The sequence below is a fragment of the Nanorana parkeri genome, unplaced genomic scaffold (assembly GCF_000935625.1).
Source record: "Nanorana parkeri isolate BGI_ZX_2015 unplaced genomic scaffold, ASM93562v1 scaffold666, whole genome shotgun sequence".
In the NCBI taxonomy this organism is placed as follows: domain Eukaryota; kingdom Metazoa; phylum Chordata; class Amphibia; order Anura; family Dicroglossidae; genus Nanorana; species Nanorana parkeri.
The window spans coordinates 1,053,942-1,076,188 of record NW_017306934.1 but is presented as its reverse complement, the minus strand read 5'-3'; the positions used below and the strand labels follow the sequence as shown (position 1 = coordinate 1,076,188).

Here is a 22,247-nt window from a genome sequence, read left to right as displayed (position 1 = left end):
TTTCATAGAACAGGTAAAAGCACACCAGCCTCCAGTTAAGGGACCCCGAGAGTTTGGGACCTAGTCTGATTTCCCACTGAAAAAAACCTGAAATGGATTAAAATGGACTACTTACTGTTCTGAACAAGGAACTTTGCAGAGGGTCCCCCAGGAGAATTGGCTACCCTGAGGTAAAGGAAAATCCTGTTAAATGGTTGTCAAATTAAGTAGAAAGAGAACTTATCAAACCATGTTATATAAAAGAACAGCAAGTCACATGCTACTTGCAAAATTAATTTCTCCACCTTTGAATCTACATTCTATTACTGCATTTTTCTAAGATGTACATTTATATAATATATTATATAAATGGGTAAGCCGTATTAGTCCAGTAGACAAGATGTCAAAAAATAAAAACAAATATATATATTTATGTCTATGGGGAGATTTTTCCAAACCCAAGAGCACTAACTTACCACATATACAGGTCCTGTTTTTTCTTTGCTTCAAAATATATGCATTTATTGCAGTTTTTCATTTCACAGACCTGCAAGCAAAACAAGATCCATGTAAAAGGCAAAATCCACTTTATAATATACATAACATGTATATAGTCTCCCCTAATTGAAAGGATTTAACAAAAATCTGCATTTGGACTGGGAGACCACCAAACTGGACTGTAATTTCTAGCATACAGTATAGCGGGGCTTGTCCAGCCAATGGTCAGCACAATGCCTCCACTTGGCACATCAGACACCCCCACTGCAATTAAGGAAAGAATGATACAAATAACAATAATCAGGCAGCTATGATCACATTTAAAGAGACATTCACTGTCACCTCCTGATAGCCAACAAACCTTACGGATCTGTGCTTCCTTGCCATCTCTAACCTACAGAAGTTCATACCAGATAAGCTCTAGTGTCAGAGCTTAGCCAGGTGGATGACATCACTGGTTACCCAGCATGACAGATGTTTGGATGCTCAGCCTGAGCACTGTCATATGGGGAGGTCACATGCTCCTCCACTTTGACTTTTCATGGATGGGACTGTTTTCTGGTGGTGTGAACAAAAAAAAAGAAAAAAGTACGCTATGCAGTGCTTTTTCTTTTTAAGCGCACCGCAGTGAGAAGCGGTACAACTGCATTGCACTGATGTGAGCCCATAGACCTGAATAAAATGTCACTTGTGACATTTCAATAAAGTTCTAAAAAAAAAGAGAAACCGTGCGATAATGCAACTCAATCGAGCGCATCGGTACTGTTCGGGGACACGCACACCACACTGTGAAGTTGAGTGCGTGTGCTGGTGTAAATGCACCCTAAAACTTTATCATCTGCCTTAGGCCCAAATGACCACTTTAACCCTTGCAATGCAGAGGTAGCCCCCACTGAAAGGATTAATACAACATTTCCCTATAGTTCCTCCTTAAAGTATTTGTGAACTCAGCAATATTAAGGTTATTAGTAATGTGGTGTATTTCCTACGATTTGGGAACTTTGTGTCTTAGTAGACGGGTTTTGAGCAGGAATGCTTACCTATTAATTCTAATGTTGTGCTCTGTTGTAAAATGATGCTCCCTTTCGATTTGCTCTCATTGCTGGCCCTCAAAATACCTGAACAATCTGATTGGATGCAGGCATTGTTCAGATATTTCAAGAGCCAGCGGGGCCGACTAGCAAGATACTGAAGCTTGGCCCAGCGGGAGATTCCTCCGTCCACAGTTTAGTGTAGATGGAGGAATCTGTTGCACTTTTTCCATCTGACCATAGAAAATCTGCAGATAATCTATAGGGGTATGGCCAGCTTCACAGTCTTTGTGTTTAGGTTTCTCTTGTGCATAGCAAAACTAATAAAACATTTTAACATAAAAAATAAAAGTTATTAGTAATGTAGACAACCAGTGGGTTTTTTTTATTATTAAATCTTAATTTTTCCATCTGTTATTTACAGTCACATGACTGCTCAGCCTCCTCCATGCTCCTCTTCTCCATAGCATGTCTCATATTGAGTAGATGGGGCAGAGTGATGTCACACACTGCAGGAAGTACATTCCCTGTCCATGTGTGCTTTCAGTTTTGACATTGAAGTTCCTGCATGGGGCTGATGTCAATCGATGCAGCAGGAGCGGGTTGGGGGGGGTGGGCATGACAGCATAACTACAGAAATATAGGAATGCCATGAGATGCCACAGGAGTCCTGTATCTCAGAGCAGGAACAACTGATATGCAAATTAACCACACTGTTGCAGCTCTGCTTCCGTGCTCGGTGTGGTCAGAATAAAACAGCAACAAAGTGGAACTGGCAGGATCACCAGATATTCCAGAGGAAAAAAAAAAAGAACAAAAAAGGCCACATTATCAAAAAGAAAATAAAAGCACATACAAGAGTATATGAAATCATTTTTTGGGGTAACAAACTTTAATACCATGTACCTCGTTTACGACAAACAGCTTGTCTTTACGGTCCATTTTGGTATCTGTAAAAAAGTAATAAAACAAGATTTACAAAAGGAAAGATGTAAATAGTAGTTTGTGTCCAATTTGGACGTGTTATTTTAAGAAAAAGGTTGGTTATTTTATTGGTTGGAGTTTTACAATGCAGATTATTTTAAATCCATGAAACTAATTACAATGTCTAATATAATACATACAATTTATACAATTATAATAAAACGTGGGAAAAAAAGTCAGTTTCAGCATGACAAATTCTTCTACAGGATGTGTGTTGTGGTGCTATTCATTCCAATTGCATCCCAAACACGCCTCCCACCCAGAGTGCAATCGCCTGCACTGGAACGTGCGGTACCACAATGCTGTGCGTTCCAGTGCAGTGCGATTGCAAATCATTGTGCGTGCAGTTTTTATTTTACGTAACCTTTATGTTTGTAACACTCCATTAGTGTATTTTATTTTAAATAAAAGATGGTATTTAATTTTTATTTATACGATTAATCGAAAAAATATTCGGCCAACTGATCGATTATGAAAATGATTGTTAGTTGCAGCCCTACAAATCATTATACTTTAGTTCTAGTTATAACACTGCAAAATGTGGAATAGTCCCCGGGGTTTTATCACTTATGCAGAGCACTGTATAAGCCGACAGGTCATTCCACCAGGACCTACTTCTAACAGAAATATCACTTCTGGGTAGACTTACTCTTCGATGGATGAGTAATGATAATCCTACTACATCCAATATGCCCTGACACCATGCAAACAGGGTGAGACAAGGTCATCTCCCGCTATTAAACAGACTCACCTGCTTTAGAATGTGGCATTAACTTTCTCAAGTCTTGCATCAGATGTCTGGTGCGGAAGTTGATGCCTCGCGAGGAAAATATCAGCAGCCTCTCCTTATTCTTCCACTTGCCCTGAAAAAAAGATAAAACGTACCATTAGATTTTCTTAAGGATCAATTTCTTTCATTAAAAATAAAGTCCACTTCTATCAAGATGCATTTATTATTTTTTCTGCATTGCAGCTGCGATCAGTGGATCATGGGTGCAATGCTCTGGCTCCTGCAGACTTCCTTCGATCCATGTCTGTATCTCGATATGGACATTAACAAGGTCAGGAGAAAGAATAGACTTGCAATGGTTTTACGATGTGGCCATGTTTTATGTTACACCCTGAATATAGATGCAGCATACAACATGGTCCATGGTATGCCTTTAACATCATCATTATATTGCAGGAATTTTTTTAGCTGATGACAAGTTAATAAAGAACTTTTAAATGTACTACCCGGACTTTCCCATTACACTGTCCCATTACCTGAATTAAACCTTAAAAATAAATCCAAAGTACTTTAAAAGAGAATTATGGGGTAACCTTATCCCATAGTTCTCTTAAGGGTCACGGGAGGACATATACTAACCTTCTCCCGTGATCCAATGCTCAGTATATAGTGGGCTATTGCTCGCTATATACTGAGAGCGCCGCAGCCGGGACGGACCCCGACAATACTGTCGAGATCCACCCAGCTGGCTGATAGGCAGAGGCCTCTGTCAATCTGGAGGATCGGAGAGGGGAATCCCTGCGGGGAGCAGTGACCGCAGGGAGATGATCGGGAAGTGAGCAAGCAATGGTTTGTGTTCGCTCACTTCCCGATCTATTGAGCCGACGTGTGACAGTTTAATTTTCACACGTTGGATCTAACTATGGGGATGAGTGGAAATCACTCACCTCATTGATCTCCTTTAACTATTAACTTAAATGTATCTTATTTGTGTATCACTAGGCTGTAGATTCTCAAATCATCTCTGAATTGGTGCTGACACTGTCCTTCCTTCTGGAGAGTGGCTACATTTGTTCCCCATGGTCCCTGTGTGTGTTGTAAACTAGTCATCGCTCCAACCTCGCTCCCGTGATGGACTGCAATCTCATGTTTAGTTTACTAATTTGTGTTGAGACTGTAGTCCCTCACGGGAGTGAGCTTGGAGCGGTGACTACTTTACAACAGACACAGGGACCCTGGGAACCAAAAGAAGCCCCCCACCAGAAGGAAGGACAGTGTCAGCACCAATTCAGAGATGATTTGAGGATCTGCAGCCGAGTGATACACAAATAAGATACATTTGTGTTAATAGTTGGGGGACTTGAATGTATTTTTAAGGTTTAGCTCCTGAGTTTAGTGTCACTTTAAGGTTTGCAGTACAATACCCAAATAACACACAACCTCATTGAGAAAGCTCAACATTTAATAACTAAGGACTCCGCATAGGTCTAGTTTTACACTCTGTGTCCTACTACCTGTAATCCCCCCCTCCTCAACTTAGCACCATTCTAAAATGTCCTGTTTACTTCCTCAACGTCATGCTTCTGCTCCTCATAGACGTCATTTTACAATCTAGCAGTCTGGAGTAAGGCACAATCAGAAAGTAAGGAGCATTCTGCAAACACACCAGAATGAGCGCCTATGTCGGAGACAGAGGACCACATCACCATGGCATATACAAGGAGTAGGTGCAGAATGCACTCAGATCGAGTAAAGTTCAAAAATGTTGTTTAGCTGCATTATAAAGGGAGAGAGACACTTACAGGGTTATTCACAAAAGGGTGAAGAAGAGTTTGGAGAAGGCAGGAGAAGTGAACAATCTAGGCCAACACAGCTGAACTGGAAAAATTCTCCAATTCAGCTGTATTGCCCTAGATTGGTCACTTCTCCTGCCTTCTCCAAACTCTTCACCCTTTTGTGGATAGACCGGTTAGTGACCTGTTGTGGGGGTAATATGGCCCACCTCCATTCCTCTGACTTTTTTGCCACTAGACTGAAGCACCACCCTGGACTCCAAACAGATCATAGTTGCTCATCTTTTACTTGGAAGGGGGAGGGGTGGAGTCCGACAATATTCGAGCAGTGCTTCACACAGGCCTACACAAGCACTAACGCACATTACTGTAACATGCGTTACTTGCATTGTAGTGAGGCGTTACCATTCATTCTGAGTAACACCCTATTGCCCCTTGCTGTCCCGCTTTCTTGGACGTTGAGGTGCATTGCCAGCCTGTTCAGCCTTGGACTATATTCACACTTGAGCATCGGCGTCTTTGGGTCCTTTTTAATGCTTTTTCGGGGTGTCTTCAGTCTCGAGCATTTTTGCTTTAGCCAATGAAAAGCTAGTTACGAGAAGGTCTTTAGCCAATGAAAAGCTAGTTACGAGAAGGCCTTTAGCCACACGCTACATTCATTTTCCATATGTAGAAGGAATGACATGGAAATCTGAGTCTCGAGCGCTTATGCACTTCAGGAAACACACTTACAAGTGCTCAGGTGTGTATAGGAGCTAACGAAGGTGTGTTACCAGAAAGCAGTTCAGTGGAAGAGTGTGATCACAGTCTTCCATGTATTTAGTTCTATCCTATAAAAGCTTTATTAATAATATACAGGATGTATATAGCACCAACAGTTTGTGCAGTGCTCTACAGTACAAGGAAGACATTACAGTTACAATACAAATCAAGACAGGGTGGTAAGGAAGGCCCTGCCCGTGAGAGCTTACAATCTAAAAATGCAGCTTTGTCAATGATTGCGTACATTAGCCCCAAATATAGTGCAGCTGACTGATAAGTTTACTTTAACTGTAATATGAGTTATCCAGACAGAGCAGTCCTGTCCCTCCGGCGCTTAGTGCCATGTATGTGGGGAGCTCAGGATGGTCAGCCTGCTGTACCTGCTCCTAGAAATCCTCCCAAATCTCACCTCAGACACCGGGGCCGGCACCGTGTACTCCTCTCCCGCCACATCCTGCTCAGTCTGCCCTAATTTCGCTTTTTTGCCCGGTGTAGTCGGCTCTGCTGTTAAGCCACGTTTCCTCCTGTAAGCAGCCATGTTTTCCTTTGCCGGAAGTTCCCGTCAGGCAGTGCGCGGCTCCTACTGAGTGCTGTACCGCTGCGCTGTGTACCGGAGCGCCCTCTGCCGGCCACAGGCGGAAACACATATACAGCGCTTAGCAAGCTGGCCGAAAGCCGGTCTATAAAAGAGAACCTGTCTCTCCTCCTATGTGAATATATATATGAGCTCCAGAAAACTTATATTCAGGAGATTCCTGGCGGCAATGCTTTGTCTTCTGCAAGCCGCACCGATGTCTGGTGTGACCTTATCTTCCATCGAAACCCGAACACTCGTGTGGACACACACATGCACAATCACATACAGAAACACAAAGGTTGAACTTGATGGACCTGTGTATTTATTCTACCTCAAATACTATGTAACTCTAGCGGCGCAGACATTTTTTGGGGAGAATGAGTTGTGGCTTATTTATGTGTAAATAGCGCCGCCCATTCATATGTAAATATCAGTCGAGACTATTTTCAGTGGGTGACCAGCAGCCCCTATCTTAATTTTGGTTGCCTCTGTCTGCCTGACATCTTCTGTCCAGGTTTCAGCTTTCATAAAACCCGAACACAACATTCAAATCCCGGACAGGTGGCAACCCTGTCCGGCATGTATGTACGCCCCTGGATGCAGACTGTTTGTGTCCAGGGATATTCATTCATACCTGTATGCAGTGATATGCTCGATGTTTTTACCTGAGGAGGAAGACTTCCTGTGCACCTCAATGGACATGACGGAAATAAGAGACTTTCTACAGAAAATATTCTTTATTGTGTTGAAGAATGTAAATAAAATAATATTACAAATCAGCTGTAAATTCTATGACAAAAAACAGTAACACTCATCACATCCCTATTCAGACCCCAGCGCTGGAAAGAACCCGTCATGATGCAACAATCTGGATATCCATCCTCATTATCAGAAATGTACAGAACACACTCCGACTCCTGAGTGTACATAACAGTAACTTAAAGTGACACTACACGTAAAAATACATTTAAGTCCCTTAACTATTAACAGAAATGTATCTTATTTGTGTATCACTCGGCTGTAGATCCTCCAATCATCTCTGAATTGGTGCCGACACTGTCCTTCCTTCTGGATGGCATCTACTTTTATCCCCATGGTCCCGGTGTTTTGTACAGTAGTCACCGCTCCAAGCTCGCTCCCTGTGATGGACTACAGTCTCATGTTTAGATTAATAATTTGTATTGAGATTGTAGTCTATCATGGGAGCGAGCTTGGAGCGGTGACTACTTTACAACACACACAGGGACCATGGGGAAAAAAATTAGTCACCCGGAGTTCCGCACTGCTGAGCTAGCCAATGCTCTTTAAGGTCCTGTTCACACCAGCCGCTGCACTACATTGCACAGCTGCTAGTGTGCCATGCCCGGCACAGTGCTGATTTTGGCACATCAACACTTTTTTTTTCTTTTTTAAACTTTATTGCAATGCCACAAGTGACATTTATTTAAGTTGTATGGGCACAGTGTGGTGCGAGGCGCTTGAACTGCAAGCAGTACTGTTCATCCGTGACAAGCAAACTGCCTTGTCTGGTGTTGGGGCTGCGCTGGAAGAAACAGCCATCTGGTGGGAATAGACCCTTAAAGGAGAACTATGAGGTGAGTGATTTACACTCATCCTCATAGTTCGAGCCGCCCTTGCCTCTAGATGGGCAGAGCCCACTGTCAGTCAGCCAGCTGGGTTGATCTCAACAGTATTGTCAGGAAGCATCTCGGCTGCGGTGCTCTCAGTATATAGCGGGCAATAGCCCGCTATATACTGAGCTTTGGGTCATGGGAGGAGGTTAGTATATGTCCTCCTGTGACCCTAAAGACAGCTATAGGAACAAAAGTTCAGTTCTCTTTTTAGTCTAAGTTTACCTTTTGGACTTTGTTTCATGCTATACCAATATTTGGGGTGTAACATGAAACATGGTCAGATCGCATACCCCCACCATCCCGCTAAGCTAAATAATGGGGTTCTTCCCCTTGCCATCGCCACCTTTTTAGTCCATTGACACTTCCTCCCATCCACATTACTGCTTGTTCATACCCTGGTACAGACTTGGACAGAAGGAACAGTCTGCAGGAGCCAGAGCATTGCACCCACAAACTACTGATCGCTGTTGCAATGCTTTACTGGCTCCAATGCAAAAAAAAACCATAACAAAATGCACTTTTTTCCCCTTTTATGAAGTTTGCATTTTTTTATTTTTGCAAAAGGTGGAATTTCCCTTTAAAAATGGCAGCTGGTACCCAACTTTTTTTTCTGGTTGTTGTCAGTGGAGCTGGTTCCTTACAAAAAAGCTGCTGGCTCGTGGATGGGACAGGCTGGCTCTCCTGGATTCCATATTCATTTCTCCACCCACTGCTCCAATAAAATGTCAACATTCCCCTGCTCACTGCATTGTACCAATATGTATATTGAGCGCTCATATTATAAGAAGCAGCCAATCAGATGCTACCTGTAGCATCAGCTTCCATTTGCAGCATACACATACAGCCGGGGTGGGCAACTCCAGCCCTCCAGCTGTGCTGGAACTACATATCCCAACATGCTTCTGCGAGTAATACCTGTGGCTGTGAAAATCTTGCAATGCCTCTTGCGACTTGTAGTTCCACAACAGCTGGGGGGCCGGAGTTGCCCACCCCTGACATAGAGGGATAAACACATTACACAGGTATTTTCATGGAGAGGAGCTTGTCTACCATGTTTCCTCATGGTGTGGTGGGATGGGTTGGGTCCTCCCCATGTCTGGTTGCTGGAGCTGTGCAGACGAGCGGTTTAGTAACACAGATCAGACCCAGCACTAAGGATTCCGTGTTGGGTGGTTTCCTTTGGGGAAATGGGTCCGGTAAGTCTCTAGGATTCTGCATCCTGCACTTCCTCATCTGGGCAGCAGTAATACTCCACAAAGCAGATCTGACCATCCTCGTTCCTCACCATGTACTGCAGGGACAGGAAGCCTCGGTTATCGGTCCGGATAGACACTTTACATGACAGGGCCAGAGCTTTGGTGGACGGCTTCAGTAAAGAGATTTTATATCTGAAAGAGACAATTGAAAGAGCAACGTTCAGCAGTAATCAAGGTGAAAGGTTACTCCAACTATTCCTATGAACCGCTTCCTGTATATGCAATGAGTGGTACAATGTACAGTAAACTCCCCGTTATCCGGCATCCACCGGGATTGGTAGAATCCGGATAAATGTAGTTTCTGGTTGCTTGAGAGTAACTATTAAAAATAGGTCTAACTAATGCCATACCCCATACTATACCATAAACTTTGTATTGACTTCATATTAATATTGAAATGCAGCAATCAAAAGCAAATTAAAGTGACATTAAAGTGCAAACATTTTTTTTCCTCCCTCCAATGTTAATGTCAGCACTTACCTTAAATGATGTCTCTTAATCCGATCTTTTTCTTCTTTCCTGATGTTTTCATCTGTCCCTCCAGCGGTGCAGCAGGTCTCCGATCCAGCGCTGACTCCTCTGTCCCTGCAGGCACTTCCTGTCCCACGGTGTCTGCATGCGGGTGCACGCGTCCATAGACTTACCTTGCGTCTCTGCTCGTCTCCCGGACGAAAATCCGAACTGCGCATGCGCCCGCCCCAAGATGCTTTGCGGCCGGCCGAGCAGCTTTCAGTTTTGGATTCTTGGGCGGGAGCGCGCGGCAAAAACAAGGTAAGTTTAAACCGCTTGCTAGCAGTAGATATAGGCAAAATACCGGAGGGTTTAGAACCCCTTTAAGACAAATAAGGACACAATCATTTCCAGGATAATACATGCCGCAGATCACAGGCGAGTTGTTTTTTTCTGGTTAGATGAGAGTTCTGGTTAGTTGAATACCGGATAACAGAGAGTTTACTGTATTATGAAGGGATTACTTTTATATCTATGCACACATGCATTATACTGAGGCCTTAAAGTTGAACTCCAGATACAAACTTTCATTTCATATATACGCCACAGAGGATATAAATCCACATTGTGTACATACAATGCCTTTGCAAACCTTGTAAAAATAGTAGGTACATTATCACTGTGCTGCAGAGAGCAGAGCTGTGGGAGGGGCCCAAAAGGCTCCACCCATTATGGGCTGCCTGCAGATAACTACATGAGGGGGCGGAGACAAGACCAGTCATCCTGTACAAGGAGAGAGAGCAACAGTGACCGGTCTTTATTACAGGAGGGGGCGGATACAGGACCAGTCACCCTGCACATGGAGAAAGAGCAGCAGTGACTGGTCTTTATTACAGGAGGAGGGGAGACAAGACCAGTCACCCTGCACAAGGAGAGAGCAGGAGTGAGCGGTCTTTATTACAGGAAGCTCCAAGCCTCACACTGAATTACTGCACAGATCTGGAAGAAATACACAAAGCTCACCAAGATGCATTGAAGAATACACACGACTCTTGTATGAGGATAATATTTATTCCAGAGTTCAGCTTTAATTGAGCTGTGAAGATTGCAAGGCTTTAGTAATCCTCCACCATCAGAGTCAGTGATAGCTCACACCTTGTGAAGAATCATATTAAAGAAAATATGGTGACAGCCCAGCACTGGAGTGGTTGCTAAAAGCATAAACATGCACGCTCAGCAAATAGGAATGTCAATGGTGATAAAACATTAGTTGTAAAGCAAGATCCTCCAGAAGTCGGAGTTCAATCCTTGGGCCACTTTTGCATAAACTAACCCACAAGATGCATTATTAGGGATTCGGTACAGCCGAATATGTCTGTTTATGAGCAGAGCAGACAACCCTGGTGCTGAGATGAATCAGAATCCCCAAATCATATGATACAGCAAAGAGAAAGCTGGCTTCTGTTTCCCTGAAGTTTTTGGGACACCCGTTTGGTAAGGAGAACTTCAGGGGCCGGACACCCCAGGCACCAGGGTACTTTTTTTCAGTCACCATGGCGATTGGGATTTGTCCAGCCCTACCCTTAGCACATATCATGGCTGCCCCTCCATATTGTACAAGGCAATGCTGAAAGCCGCATCATATCACCTGTTTGTCTGAGTCTCTGTGCAGTGGAAGGCTTCTATCAGATCCGAATCTTTAGGGTAGTCCAGGTGAGCACTTCCTGCATTGCCGAATGTTGACAACCTGTATTATAAACGTGACATCATTAATAATGAGTAAACTACAATATATAATAAAGTACAATTCCAACGTGATAGAACATGCAGACTTCAATGGCAGTACAATCCATTATGTCAGACCTGGGCATTTTACAGTCCATGAGCCATAGCTGGCCTGCGCTCCATTATGGCACCGACACCGGCCTCCAAGGACAGTGCATCAATTGCAAGCCATAGCCCAGTGCAGGTCAGCAATCAGTCAGTGTTCAGACCACATTTTTCTTCAGTCCTTGGTTGCTAGGACCGCTCGTGTCCTAGCAACCAATGACGTCCGGAGTCCTCCTCTCCTGCAGCTCCCGTCCGTGGCCTTTTAATTAAAAAAATACATTAAAACGGTATGTGGGAGGATGGGAGGTTGGCATGTGTATTACAAACTGTGGCTATTAATATACAGCAGTCCAGTGGCCAGCTCATGCACCGTAAAGCTGGCTGCTCATATGTAGTTTGAAGTCACAGCCAGCTGATTCAGCCAGCCGCTTGTTCCCGCTCAGCAGCGACTAACGCATGAGGCAGGTGCATTGCATGCGCTAATTTTTTCAACTGCGACGTATAGTATTACAGTACCGCACATTGCAGAGCAATCAATTGCACGATGGCCAGGTGGTGCGTTTTGGCGGGCCATTTAAATGAATGACAACACACCTGCCGCACTGTAACTCACAGTCAGTGCATTGCGCGGTACCATGCGTTAATTATTATTATTACATAGTATTTATATAGCGCCAACAGTTTGCGCAGTGCTTTACAATGTAAGGAAGACATTACAATTACAATACAATTCAAGACAGGATGGTAAGGAGAGCCCTGCCCCTGAGGTTCAGTTCAGCCCTTCACAGCCAGTTTCTCATGTGGCCCCTTGAGTACATTAATTACAACAAAATGACAGCTTTTCACTCCTTAAATGTGGCGGCTGCATTCGTTTTCTTTTTTTCAGGCTGTTTTTTTTTCTTTCCTGGTGGTCCTGGCAGTAACAAACTTGCTGTCCTATGGGGGCAATGCTTACTCACAATACTGGATCTATAGACAAGCAGCATTGTCCATAGGATGGGAATACAGAACTCCCCCCTCTTCTCCAGAACAAGGAGGGGTGAGTTCTGAAGTTATTATGCTTGCCATAAATAGCTTGAATTTCCACAAATTTCTGACGAATCAAACAAAATTTGAGCCATGGGTGTCTCTGCAAGCAGCACAAGTGGAAAACTATTGGCTGAACAGTGACTGCGTCCCATCAGATCCAGTCATGTTTGAGTATTCCGGGAGCCACGACTGCGTAAATACAATAGCGGTCAGTGGAGATTCCTCTGCCCACAATGTTTACCGTAGAGGGGAAATCAACTGATTTTCTCTCGCTCAGCCCGTGGTCTGAAGAAGAGAAAATCTAGCCATGCACGGTTAGCTCAATGGATAACTGAGAACAATGTAACTGATAAAAGTGCAGGTTAAGTGCAGGTTGCTGTGTGACTAGGAATACATAAACATGTGGGGGGGGGGGGGGTTCTCAAATCTGACTGCAAAAGCAGAAATACACTTGAAGTTTTGTTTGTCAGGCATAGTGTATGATGAATGGAGTATTGTTAAATGCCTGTAGAATAAAATATACTGAATTACCCAAAATAAAGTATCACATTCCTGCTGCTGTCTATGGCTACGGTACAATACTTGCCTGGAATATTTCTTTGTATTATTTAATGCTTCTCAGCATATTGCTATGAGTGTTCTTACACTCCTCCAAGTCTTTATTCACAGACCGGAGATAAAGAATACCCCTATGGGCACACACACCTGAAGTACGGCTTAGAAGGTGACAATGTGATTTGCAGGAAGTCACTGGTCATGTCCAGCTCCGAGAACGCCTGTTTCAGCCCCTCGGATTGCAGAATTATTTTATTCACCACGTTGGTGCTACAGAAGTCAAAGTCCAATGTCTCCTCGGGTTCCTGAGTGTGAATTTTGCACACCGTCATCACCCCACCTTCTTCCAGGAACAGAATCAGAGGGTGCCCATAGCCGCGGTAACACATCTTCAGAGCTGTGGGAGTGGCTGCGAATGGAGAGAAAAGCAAAAACTAATAAACAAAACAAAAAGCTACCTATGTCCAATTCAATAGCTAAGGACTGTAATGAAGCTAAATGTACACTGCCTGGCCCAAAAAAGTCACCACTGGATTTAGCTAAGCAGGTCAGAGCCTTCCATTGGATAATAGGTCTAGGTTCAGCAATGTTATGTGCCCAAAAAATGAGGTCAGCTGCTTATATGAATATACTGAATGATCAGGTTTTTCCATCAATTGATTTTTTCTTCCCTGATGGCACATTGGACATATTCCAAGATGACAATGTCAGGATTCATCGGACTCAGATTGTGAAAGAGTGCTTCAGGGAGCATGAGACCTCATTGTCACACATGGATTGGACACCACAGAGTCCAGACCTTAACCCCATTGAGAATCTTTGGGATGTGCTGGAGAAGACTTTACACAGTGTCTTGACTCTCCCATCATCACTACAAGATCTTGGGGCAAAATTAATACAACTGTGGGCAGAAATTAATGTTGTGACATTGCATAAGCTTATTGAAACTGCGAATGTGTGCCGTAATCATAGCTAAAGGCGGTCCAATTAAATATTCGAGATTAGAGTGTGTGACCTTTTTTTTTTGTCAGGCAGTGTATCTAAATTGTAAGATGCAGAGGTGCAGTAGCTAAAATAAAAGTAGAGTACACAATAAACCACATGTTAAAAGTTATTTCTCCATTTCTGATACTCCCAACATACGTAGTCTAATAAATATGTACAAATAATTTTTTTGTTTATGTGGTCACATGACCGCAAAGCTCCCGCTAGTCTGTGTGGCAAGCAAGGCTGCCGAATCCCATAGAGCGTAGAAAGTAGGAAGTCCCTCTGCACTCCTCACAACGCTCCCGGCCCAAGTACTTGTAGTGGTGCTTGCAGTGACAATCACGGATGGCACCGTGCAACAAACAGTGGAAAGCAGAAATCACCAGCACTCAGTAAATATCTTTGATGTCCATTTAATTGGACCAATCGTCAATTGTCATGTACAAAATAGCGTTGTTTTGCGGGACCGCACAGGATCCCTTCATCAGGGCGACAATGTAACATTGCCCTGATGAAGGGATCCTGTGCAGTCCCGAAATGTCTCTATTTTGTACATGATAATTGACGATTGGTTCGATTAAACGGACATCAAAGATATTTACTGAGTGCTGGTGATTTCTGCTTGCCATAGAGCGTGACATCTTCCTGCCGATGGCCAGGATAGAGCCCATGCCCAGCAGGCGCAAACATATGGAAGTTAAACTGGAGCTCTGTGGTCACGTGACTGCATAGAAAAACTTAAAAAAACAATAAATTAATAATGCAACCACCACATCTAGGGACTGGTAAGCTGCAATATATTACAGTTTTGCTCCAGGGTTCAGATACTCTTTAAGGGCCAGGTATACATACACTGTACTATACTCACAGCAAACACAGTCAGATTATTGTGCGAATCATTTATATTATGCAACAATCCATATCCATGCTTACTTGCATCTTGAAATGCGTGCGATTTCTTATACATGTTTCTATAGAAATTACTGGCAGTTCTCCTGGGAGATAGTATTCCATTACCTGGCAACGCACTTGAACCAAATATGGTTAAACAATCCAGAAGGACGGTGAGATTAATTCGGAACATCACAGATTCCTCCTGAATGTTGAATTCTTGAAATATCCCGGCCTGTTAAGAAAGACGCCGCCATGAAAATCATGTAAATATGGCGAATACAATGTGACGAGGAAGCAGAGATAAACAAATGCTGGAAGCACCTCCCACCTGAATGAAGGCGTTGGCCTGGAGACATTTGGCATTTTCGACAGTAACTTTAATGCCGTTGCTGGTGGCGAAACAAGCCGCGTGGTCTTTGAACTGAATGGCCTTCAGGATGTTGGACAAATTGCGTACGTTGTCGAGGCTGCAGGTAAATACGTACTGGTCGTCCTCCCCTTCTGACTGCGACAAGAAGGCCATGGCGATGGTGTACACTGTTACAAAGAGAGACAAAGTATCACATAATAGTACGGCTCCGCCTCTTTGTTCTGATATATACAGTAATGGCCAAAAATATTGGCACCCCTGCATTTCTGTCAGATAATGCACCACTTTGCGCAGAATATTGTAACAATTGCAAATGTTTAGGCATTCTCATGTTTATTTCTTTTGTTTGGATTGGTATGACACAAAGTGACAGCATTTTGGTAAAGCCCATCATTTTACTGTTCTCAGAAAAAGAAATGAGGCCTTTAAAGAAAAAAAAAAAAAAACAGTCCCTACAGTCACACACGGTGGAGGTTCCCTGATGTTTTGCTGCTTCAGGCACTGGATGTCTTGACTGTGTGCATGGCATTATGAAATCTGAAGACTACCAAATAATTCTGGGGTGTAGTGTAAGGCCCAGTGTCAGAAAGTTGGGCCTCCGTCAGAGGTCCTGGGTCTTACAGCAGGACAATGACCCAAAACACACGTCAAAAAGCACACAGAAATGGTGTCAGACAAAGCACTGGAGAGTACTGGACTGGCCAGCAATGGGTCCAGATCTGAATCCCATAGAGCACCTGTGGAGAGATCTCAAAACAGTAATTGGGAAAAGGAACCCTTCCAATCAGTTGGCTAAAGAAGAGTGGTCCAAAATTCCTGTATAGAGGCGTAAGAAACTCATTGATGGTTACAGGAAGCGATGGATTTCAGTTATTTTTCCAAAGGGCTGGGCTACCAAATATTAATGGAGGGTACCAACAATTCTGTCCAGTCCATTTTTGGAGTTTTGCGTGGAATGTGTCAGATTTGGCTTTTTCTTCTAAACTTTTTTTGTGTCATACCAATACAAACAAAAGAAATAAACATGAGACTGCCGAAACATTTGTAATTGCAACAATTTTCTGACAGAAATGCAGGGGTGCCAATAGTTTTGGCCATGACTGTATCTATATTTATTATACACACATTTTTATGTGGCTTTTTTTTGCAATCTTTTTTTGAACAAACAACAGCCAAGATTTGCTTAAATCATCTGTCTGTGGCCGCTAAATCATGTGATCGCATGTTTCCAAACAATCTTCCCTGTCTCAGCCAAGCCGAGCGTTAATTCATGGAAGAAGTGGGCTAGAGGCCGGCCATCTTATGTCTATGTCCATCGTTTTTTTATGAAAGATCTGAACTCCAGGCAAACAATTAAAAGCCAAGTTTACCTTTTTGACTCTGTTTCATGTTACACCCATATTTAGGGTGCAACATAAAAACCTGGTCAGAATGCATCCCCCCCCACCCCCAACCCCCTCCTACCACCTCCCAGTAACCCGAATCCTTGAGTTCTTCTTATTGGAGGCTTGTGTACATTTTTGAGTGCAGTGGCTGTGTGGGAGGAAGCATGGCTATGTGTGGTTCCACTTGCACAGCCACATTATCCATTGACAGGATCTCTGAGTGGAATACTACAAGTCCGATCAGCCACTGTGGCAGAGGGACTCAATGGAATACAAGAGCAGTGATGTCACTGCATGAGTAGTCCATTAATTTAGAGGAAGTTCATTCATTGGGAGGAAGAGTCTGCAGGAGCCATAGCACTGCACCCATCACCCACTGATCACGGTTTCAACGCTTTACTGGCTTCATGGCCAAAAAATATTGAATGCGCATTTTTATTTTTTAAAGAAGAAATTAGCATTTTTTGGGGGGATATGCAATCTCCCTTTAAATACACAGATGCACGGCATTTAAGGGTAGCCAAGCCTGATTGGTTGCTAAGATGCCGGTGGCCTCAGAACCACCAGCATCCTAGCAACCAATGAAATTATGCAAATGATCCTAATTGGTTACGAGGCCGCTGGCGTCCTAACAACCATTTACTTTGTGCGGCTGAGACTGACTGATCACTAGGATGCCAGCAGCCTCAGGACCACCAGCACCTTAGCAACCAATGACATTGTGCAATTGAGCCTAATTGGTTACGAGGCCGCTGGCATCCTTACAATCAGTGACGCTGTGCGACCGCGAACGTTTGATAACTAGGATGCCTAGTCTGTATGGTAGTTAGGATGCCGGACGCTTAGCAAACAACTTGGGGGAGGGGACGACAAACTTCTCACTCCTGACACAAATTACTCCAAAATGACACAGGTCTTATGTATGCATTGCATAGGGGAGCCACTCACAATGAATAGCACAACACGCCACACTTAGAGCTGTGCACTGACGCACGTTACTGCGACTTGTAGTTCTGAATGAGCCTATAAACCAGACAATTTAGACTGCTCAAAAATGCACAAGTAGAGGTTGAAGCTGAACTCTGGGACTTTTGTGCTGCAATTTTTTGAAGTTGGTGACAGGGCCTCTTTAAAAGTCCATTCTGGTCATACACCATGAGGCATGACCAGAGAGCAAGAGTGTCCGCAGTGTGTATACACAGCACAGAACATTCTCATTTTACATGAACCTGCTCAGGTGACAAGCCACCCCACTACCTGCTCCACCTACCTTACTCACTGACACCCGCCATGCGCCGTGAGCCGTTCAAATAAACAGGTTTTACTTTTTCAAGAGACTTACCAGTAACAGCCCAGCACTAGCATATGTCTGCATTCCTCTATTGTAAATTCGCGCAGCCGCCATATTTATGAAGCCATAGCTGAGTAACAGATAACAAAATCCTAGCAAACATGGCGTCTGTATTGGAGACAATAATCATGCCCAGCCACAGTCCTCTGGAGCCTGTGAGCTCCACGTCCATGACGTTTCGCCTCCTCCCGGAAGACGACCTATGGTTGGAAGCTTTTCGGTTACCCGGGTAACAGAGGGTGGGAGCAGCCGAAGCCTTCCTATTCCGGGTCGGGGAATACACGTGTGTGGAGAGGGGTCAGCCGGCCGGTGAGTAGGGAAGGATGCGGTGTCACTACGAGCTGCTCGGGGTGAAGAGGGGCTGCACGGACGATGACCTCAAGAAAGCCTACAGGAAGCTGGCCCTGAAATGGCACCCTGGTAAGAGTCACGTGACTGGTTCTTACACATGTATTATATAGGGGTGTTCCAGACCATAGCATGTAGTGTTCTGAGTTGATGGGGGCCCCTTGTGTGTTCTTCATAAAGGAAACCTGTCCACAGGGAAATATGTAGGTTGGCATTGCTGACCTTCTTCTGAACTTTTTGTCTGGCTGTCATATTGATCCTCTGGCTTTGGTAGCTGGAACTAATGTCAGCAGGTCACCTGATCTGTATACTTGTCGCAGCTCAGTACTGTCCCATAAAGTATTCATTACCAGGTGAGCAGTGCGGTGTGATATAACCGTGTGTGACAACCAGTTTTATTCCATGATTCCGGTTCAGATCTACGTGTAATAAGAATAAGACGCTCTCTCTGCCTCTTGTCCTATTCCTGGGATTCTCCGGGGGATGGGGAAGACTGCTTTCAGCCCATGCACATATGATCAGGCACAGCGGTATCAGTCCTGAACAGAATTTCATACCCGTGACTGACTGACATATTTATATGGATGTCGCATCACTTCCTGCAACTCAGACTTTGCAATACTGAGATCATAATACATAATGAGGCAACCTCAACACTCCAGCTGTGGTGAAACCACGTATCCTGTCATGCTTCTGCATGTGGCGAGTCATGCCTGTGGATGTCCGAGTCTTGCAATGCCTCATGGGATTTGTAGTTTCACAACAGCTGGAGTGCCGAGGTTGCCTGCCCCTGTCATAATATTTCCTCACTCAGTAAACTCTGACACCACCAAGCTACTGATCCAGCTTCTTATCTTACACTTCAGCTTTTGCATCTCCTTCCTCGTTGGCCTACACAGGCTCCCCCCTTCAATGTATCATGAATGACTCATCCGTTTTACCAACCGCTCAGTGCCCACCGTCCCTTTACTCCAAACCCTCCATTGGCTTCCAATCACCCAGAAAATAAAAATGTCTAGCTTGGGTCTAGCAGCCTATCACATGATTGGAAAAGTGGGGGCTGAATGGTCTTGTCATTACTCCCTTTCATCTTTGATACCAGCCAACATCAAGTATTGTGTGGTGGCAGCTCTGAGCACAATTTAAAGGTGGGGGGGGGAGTACTGGGACCAGAAAGTAAGAGAATCTCTGCAACTGGCACAGCGACAATTAGAAAAACCTGACCGAGATTCTAACTTTTCCCCTTTGAAATAAAATGTGTTTTATTTTCTGTATGATGATGTGAATATTTTGCACTCTTGGCTCCATCACACCACGAATTGAATGTTTTTCATTGTTATATAAGAATACAGAGTATTAAGTGTCTGATTTTATCCATTTCTGCTACAGATAAGAACTTGGATAATTCGGAGGAGGCTGCCGAGCAGTTTAAGTTGATCCAGGCAGCATATGATGTCCTCGGCGACCCCCAGGAGAGAGCATGGTGAGTGATCTACGTTCTTTCTTGTGCGTTGCAGCGTTTGTATTAACACTCACCCATGGGTGTGAATGGTCTAGTATAGTAATAAACAGATATCCCATTGCACACCAGACCGGAATCCCACTGTGAGATGTAGAATGGTACTGGAATGATGTCCGGTTGGCACCACATGAATTTAAACGCAGTGGAGATGTTAACCCGCACACCAAGGTCCAATGCATCAATACGTCATTTATTGATGGCAGATACACATGGCAATTCAAGTATGAGCAGCGTTTCAGGACCTATCAAGGTCCCTTCTTCAGACTAATAACATAGTGACCGCTATGTTATTTTCCTAATGAAGGGACCTCGATTGGTTCAGGGGTCCCCTGCCCTCTAATGCAGACAATCGAGCACAGGATGGCGCTTGAGAGTCTGTTTCCCTGGCACTTCAGCCGGTTTTTGTCAGCTCCAAAGCAGGAACCACTGAGAGCTCAACACTCCCTGCTTCATTCAGCACAGAGCAGACTGGGGAATAGACATTCCCCTATCTTCTCCTGTTACCCATACTGACAGCATTTGCCTTGGTCCCTGGCTCCTCAGAGGAGTAGGGGACCCTGAAAACCATGGTGTGGGGTGCGGAGAGGGGGTGACATGATCACGGGCTAGTACAAATAATATGGCTGGCTCTACAGCCACATTATAAGAGGGACATGGCAAATCTTTTAATTTTTTTCTCATGTTTTACTTGTTTTCAAGGTATGACAACCACAGAGACGCCCTGTTAAAAGGAGGTGAAGATGGAGAATATCAAGACGACAGTTTAGATCTCGTTCAATATTTCACTGTGACCTGTTACTCTGGATACAATGATGATGAAAAGGTAATCGGCATACCTGAAAGCTTCATGCCAACTCATGGACTTCCAAAGCACTTACTGCAAGTAGTGGGCACCAAATGCTTTGACTCTGTGGTCGAGCAACAAAGGACCCCAGGTGTTTATAAAAATGTGGCCAGCTATAGTGCTTGTTGGCTCAGGGCAGCCTGCTCCTGCCTCATGTGCTTTGTTATTGGTCCATCACTGTGAAGGGAGGGCTTACTAACCAATAGTAAAATCTAAGAGGCAGTGTGTGGGGCAGATATGAATGCACAGAAGCTGATCGCCATTTTCATACCAGGGAGCCTGGTGGTTTTGGGGGAGGTCCCTGTGTGCTCTTCAAGAGACCCGAAGCTAAAGGTGTCCACTACTTGCATTATGCGTCATTACAATAGTTTGGGGGGCCATTGGTTCCTGGTAAACATGTGACCTCTTGGCAATAAGTGGGGCTGTATGTAGAATATAAAACTGTTGGTGTTATAATTTGAATAAAACTCAGTTGGAGTTCATTCACTGGCTCCTGGAAGTTCATTAACATCTGTCCTTCAAAGTATTACTTAACCTTAATTCTAAAAATCAAACCCTCCAATATAATTTTTTTCTTATTACTGATTATTAAAATATCAGCGCCATGCACATCTTGGCTGCTGAATTCAACTGCTTCCGTGCCTGTGTGTACCCCGATACATGTGACGTGGATAAGGACAGATGGGACTTCTTTTTCTTTTGTTTATAAATCAATAAAGTTCCTTAAAAAAAAATAATTTGAATTAACAAACTTGATAGGCGAGCTGCCTGAACTTACAGATGCACAGTGCATGTCCTGTAGCCACAGTGAGAGCATGCTCCTATGGTGACATCGCTGCTTCTCTCACAGAGTAAAGCTTGACCATACACTGTTCTATTATTTTTTTTTTCATTCAACCTGCAGCTTACCAGTGTTGATTCGAGGAATCTCCCACTGACTTCATTGTATTCGGACAGTGGCCGCCAGCCACTGTCAGAATACCTGAACAGACCCGGCAGTTAATTGGCTACTGGCAGTGCTTGTATGAAGATTTTCCGTCTGGCTCCTTCGAACAGCAAGAAACAGACGAAATGCAAACAATGCATGGTCACCTTCAGGTTGCATTCACACCTAAATTGGAAGGAAAGGAGGGTCCGTGGACTTGCAGTTGTACTTTCCCATTTCCTTCCGATCTGTTGTGATCAGTTTTTCAATGGATGCTAACGGAAGAGCATTGAAAAATGAATGGGGCTAGTTTAGACTGGATCTGTTACGTTACGTTGTGCTAAAAAAAAGTAGTGCATGTTCTACTTTTTTTTCCAGCACAACGTAATGTAACGCAACAGAGCGGAGCAGTGTAAACCCATTACACACCCATTTTTTTTTCGGTGCCCTTCAGTTAGCATCCATTGAAAAACATATTGCAACGCAACGGATCCGGTGTGAATGGGCCCCACA

At 44.0% G+C, this 22,247-nt stretch overlaps 3 protein-coding genes across 3 annotated transcripts in view; 1 reads left to right on the top strand and 2 right to left on the bottom strand.

The window, feature by feature from the left end:
- The window catches only part of BRIX1 (BRX1, biogenesis of ribosomes), a 15,730-nt gene extending 9,372 nt beyond the window's left edge, over window positions 1-6,358 (bottom strand). Inside the window, exons 1-5 of the mRNA XM_018563465.1 lie at window positions 6,187-6,358; window positions 3,244-3,355; window positions 2,415-2,458; window positions 456-526; window positions 116-165 (exon numbers count right to left, since the gene is read on the bottom strand). Coding sequence (XP_018418967.1) covers window positions 116-165; window positions 456-526; window positions 2,415-2,458; window positions 3,244-3,355; window positions 6,187-6,315 — 406 coding nt within the window. The 5' untranslated portion in view covers window positions 6,316-6,358. The remainder of the gene's footprint in view (window positions 1-115; window positions 166-455; window positions 527-2,414; window positions 2,459-3,243; window positions 3,356-6,186) is intronic.
- Window positions 6,359-9,112: 2,754 nt separating this feature from the next.
- RAD1 (RAD1 checkpoint DNA exonuclease) lies at window positions 9,113-18,060 on the bottom strand. Its single transcript, XM_018563461.1, has 6 exons — window positions 18,015-18,060; window positions 15,318-15,526; window positions 15,113-15,221; window positions 13,259-13,517; window positions 11,343-11,441; window positions 9,113-9,376 (listed from the first exon to the last, which is right to left on the bottom strand). Exons 2-6 carry the CDS (start codon window positions 15,510-15,512, stop codon window positions 9,193-9,195), a joined length of 846 nt encoding a protein of 281 aa, XP_018418963.1. The 5' UTR covers window positions 15,513-15,526; window positions 18,015-18,060; the 3' UTR covers window positions 9,113-9,192.
- A 250-nt stretch (window positions 18,061-18,310) lies between these two features.
- Window positions 18,311-22,247, top strand: part of DNAJC21 (DnaJ heat shock protein family (Hsp40) member C21) — a 21,569-nt gene continuing 17,632 nt past the window's right edge. Inside the window, exons 1-3 of the mRNA XM_018563457.1 lie at window positions 18,311-18,515; window positions 19,833-19,926; window positions 20,665-20,788. Of these exons, the coding sequence (XP_018418959.1) occupies window positions 18,419-18,515; window positions 19,833-19,926; window positions 20,665-20,788 (315 nt within the window). The 5' untranslated portion in view covers window positions 18,311-18,418. The remainder of the gene's footprint in view (window positions 18,516-19,832; window positions 19,927-20,664; window positions 20,789-22,247) is intronic.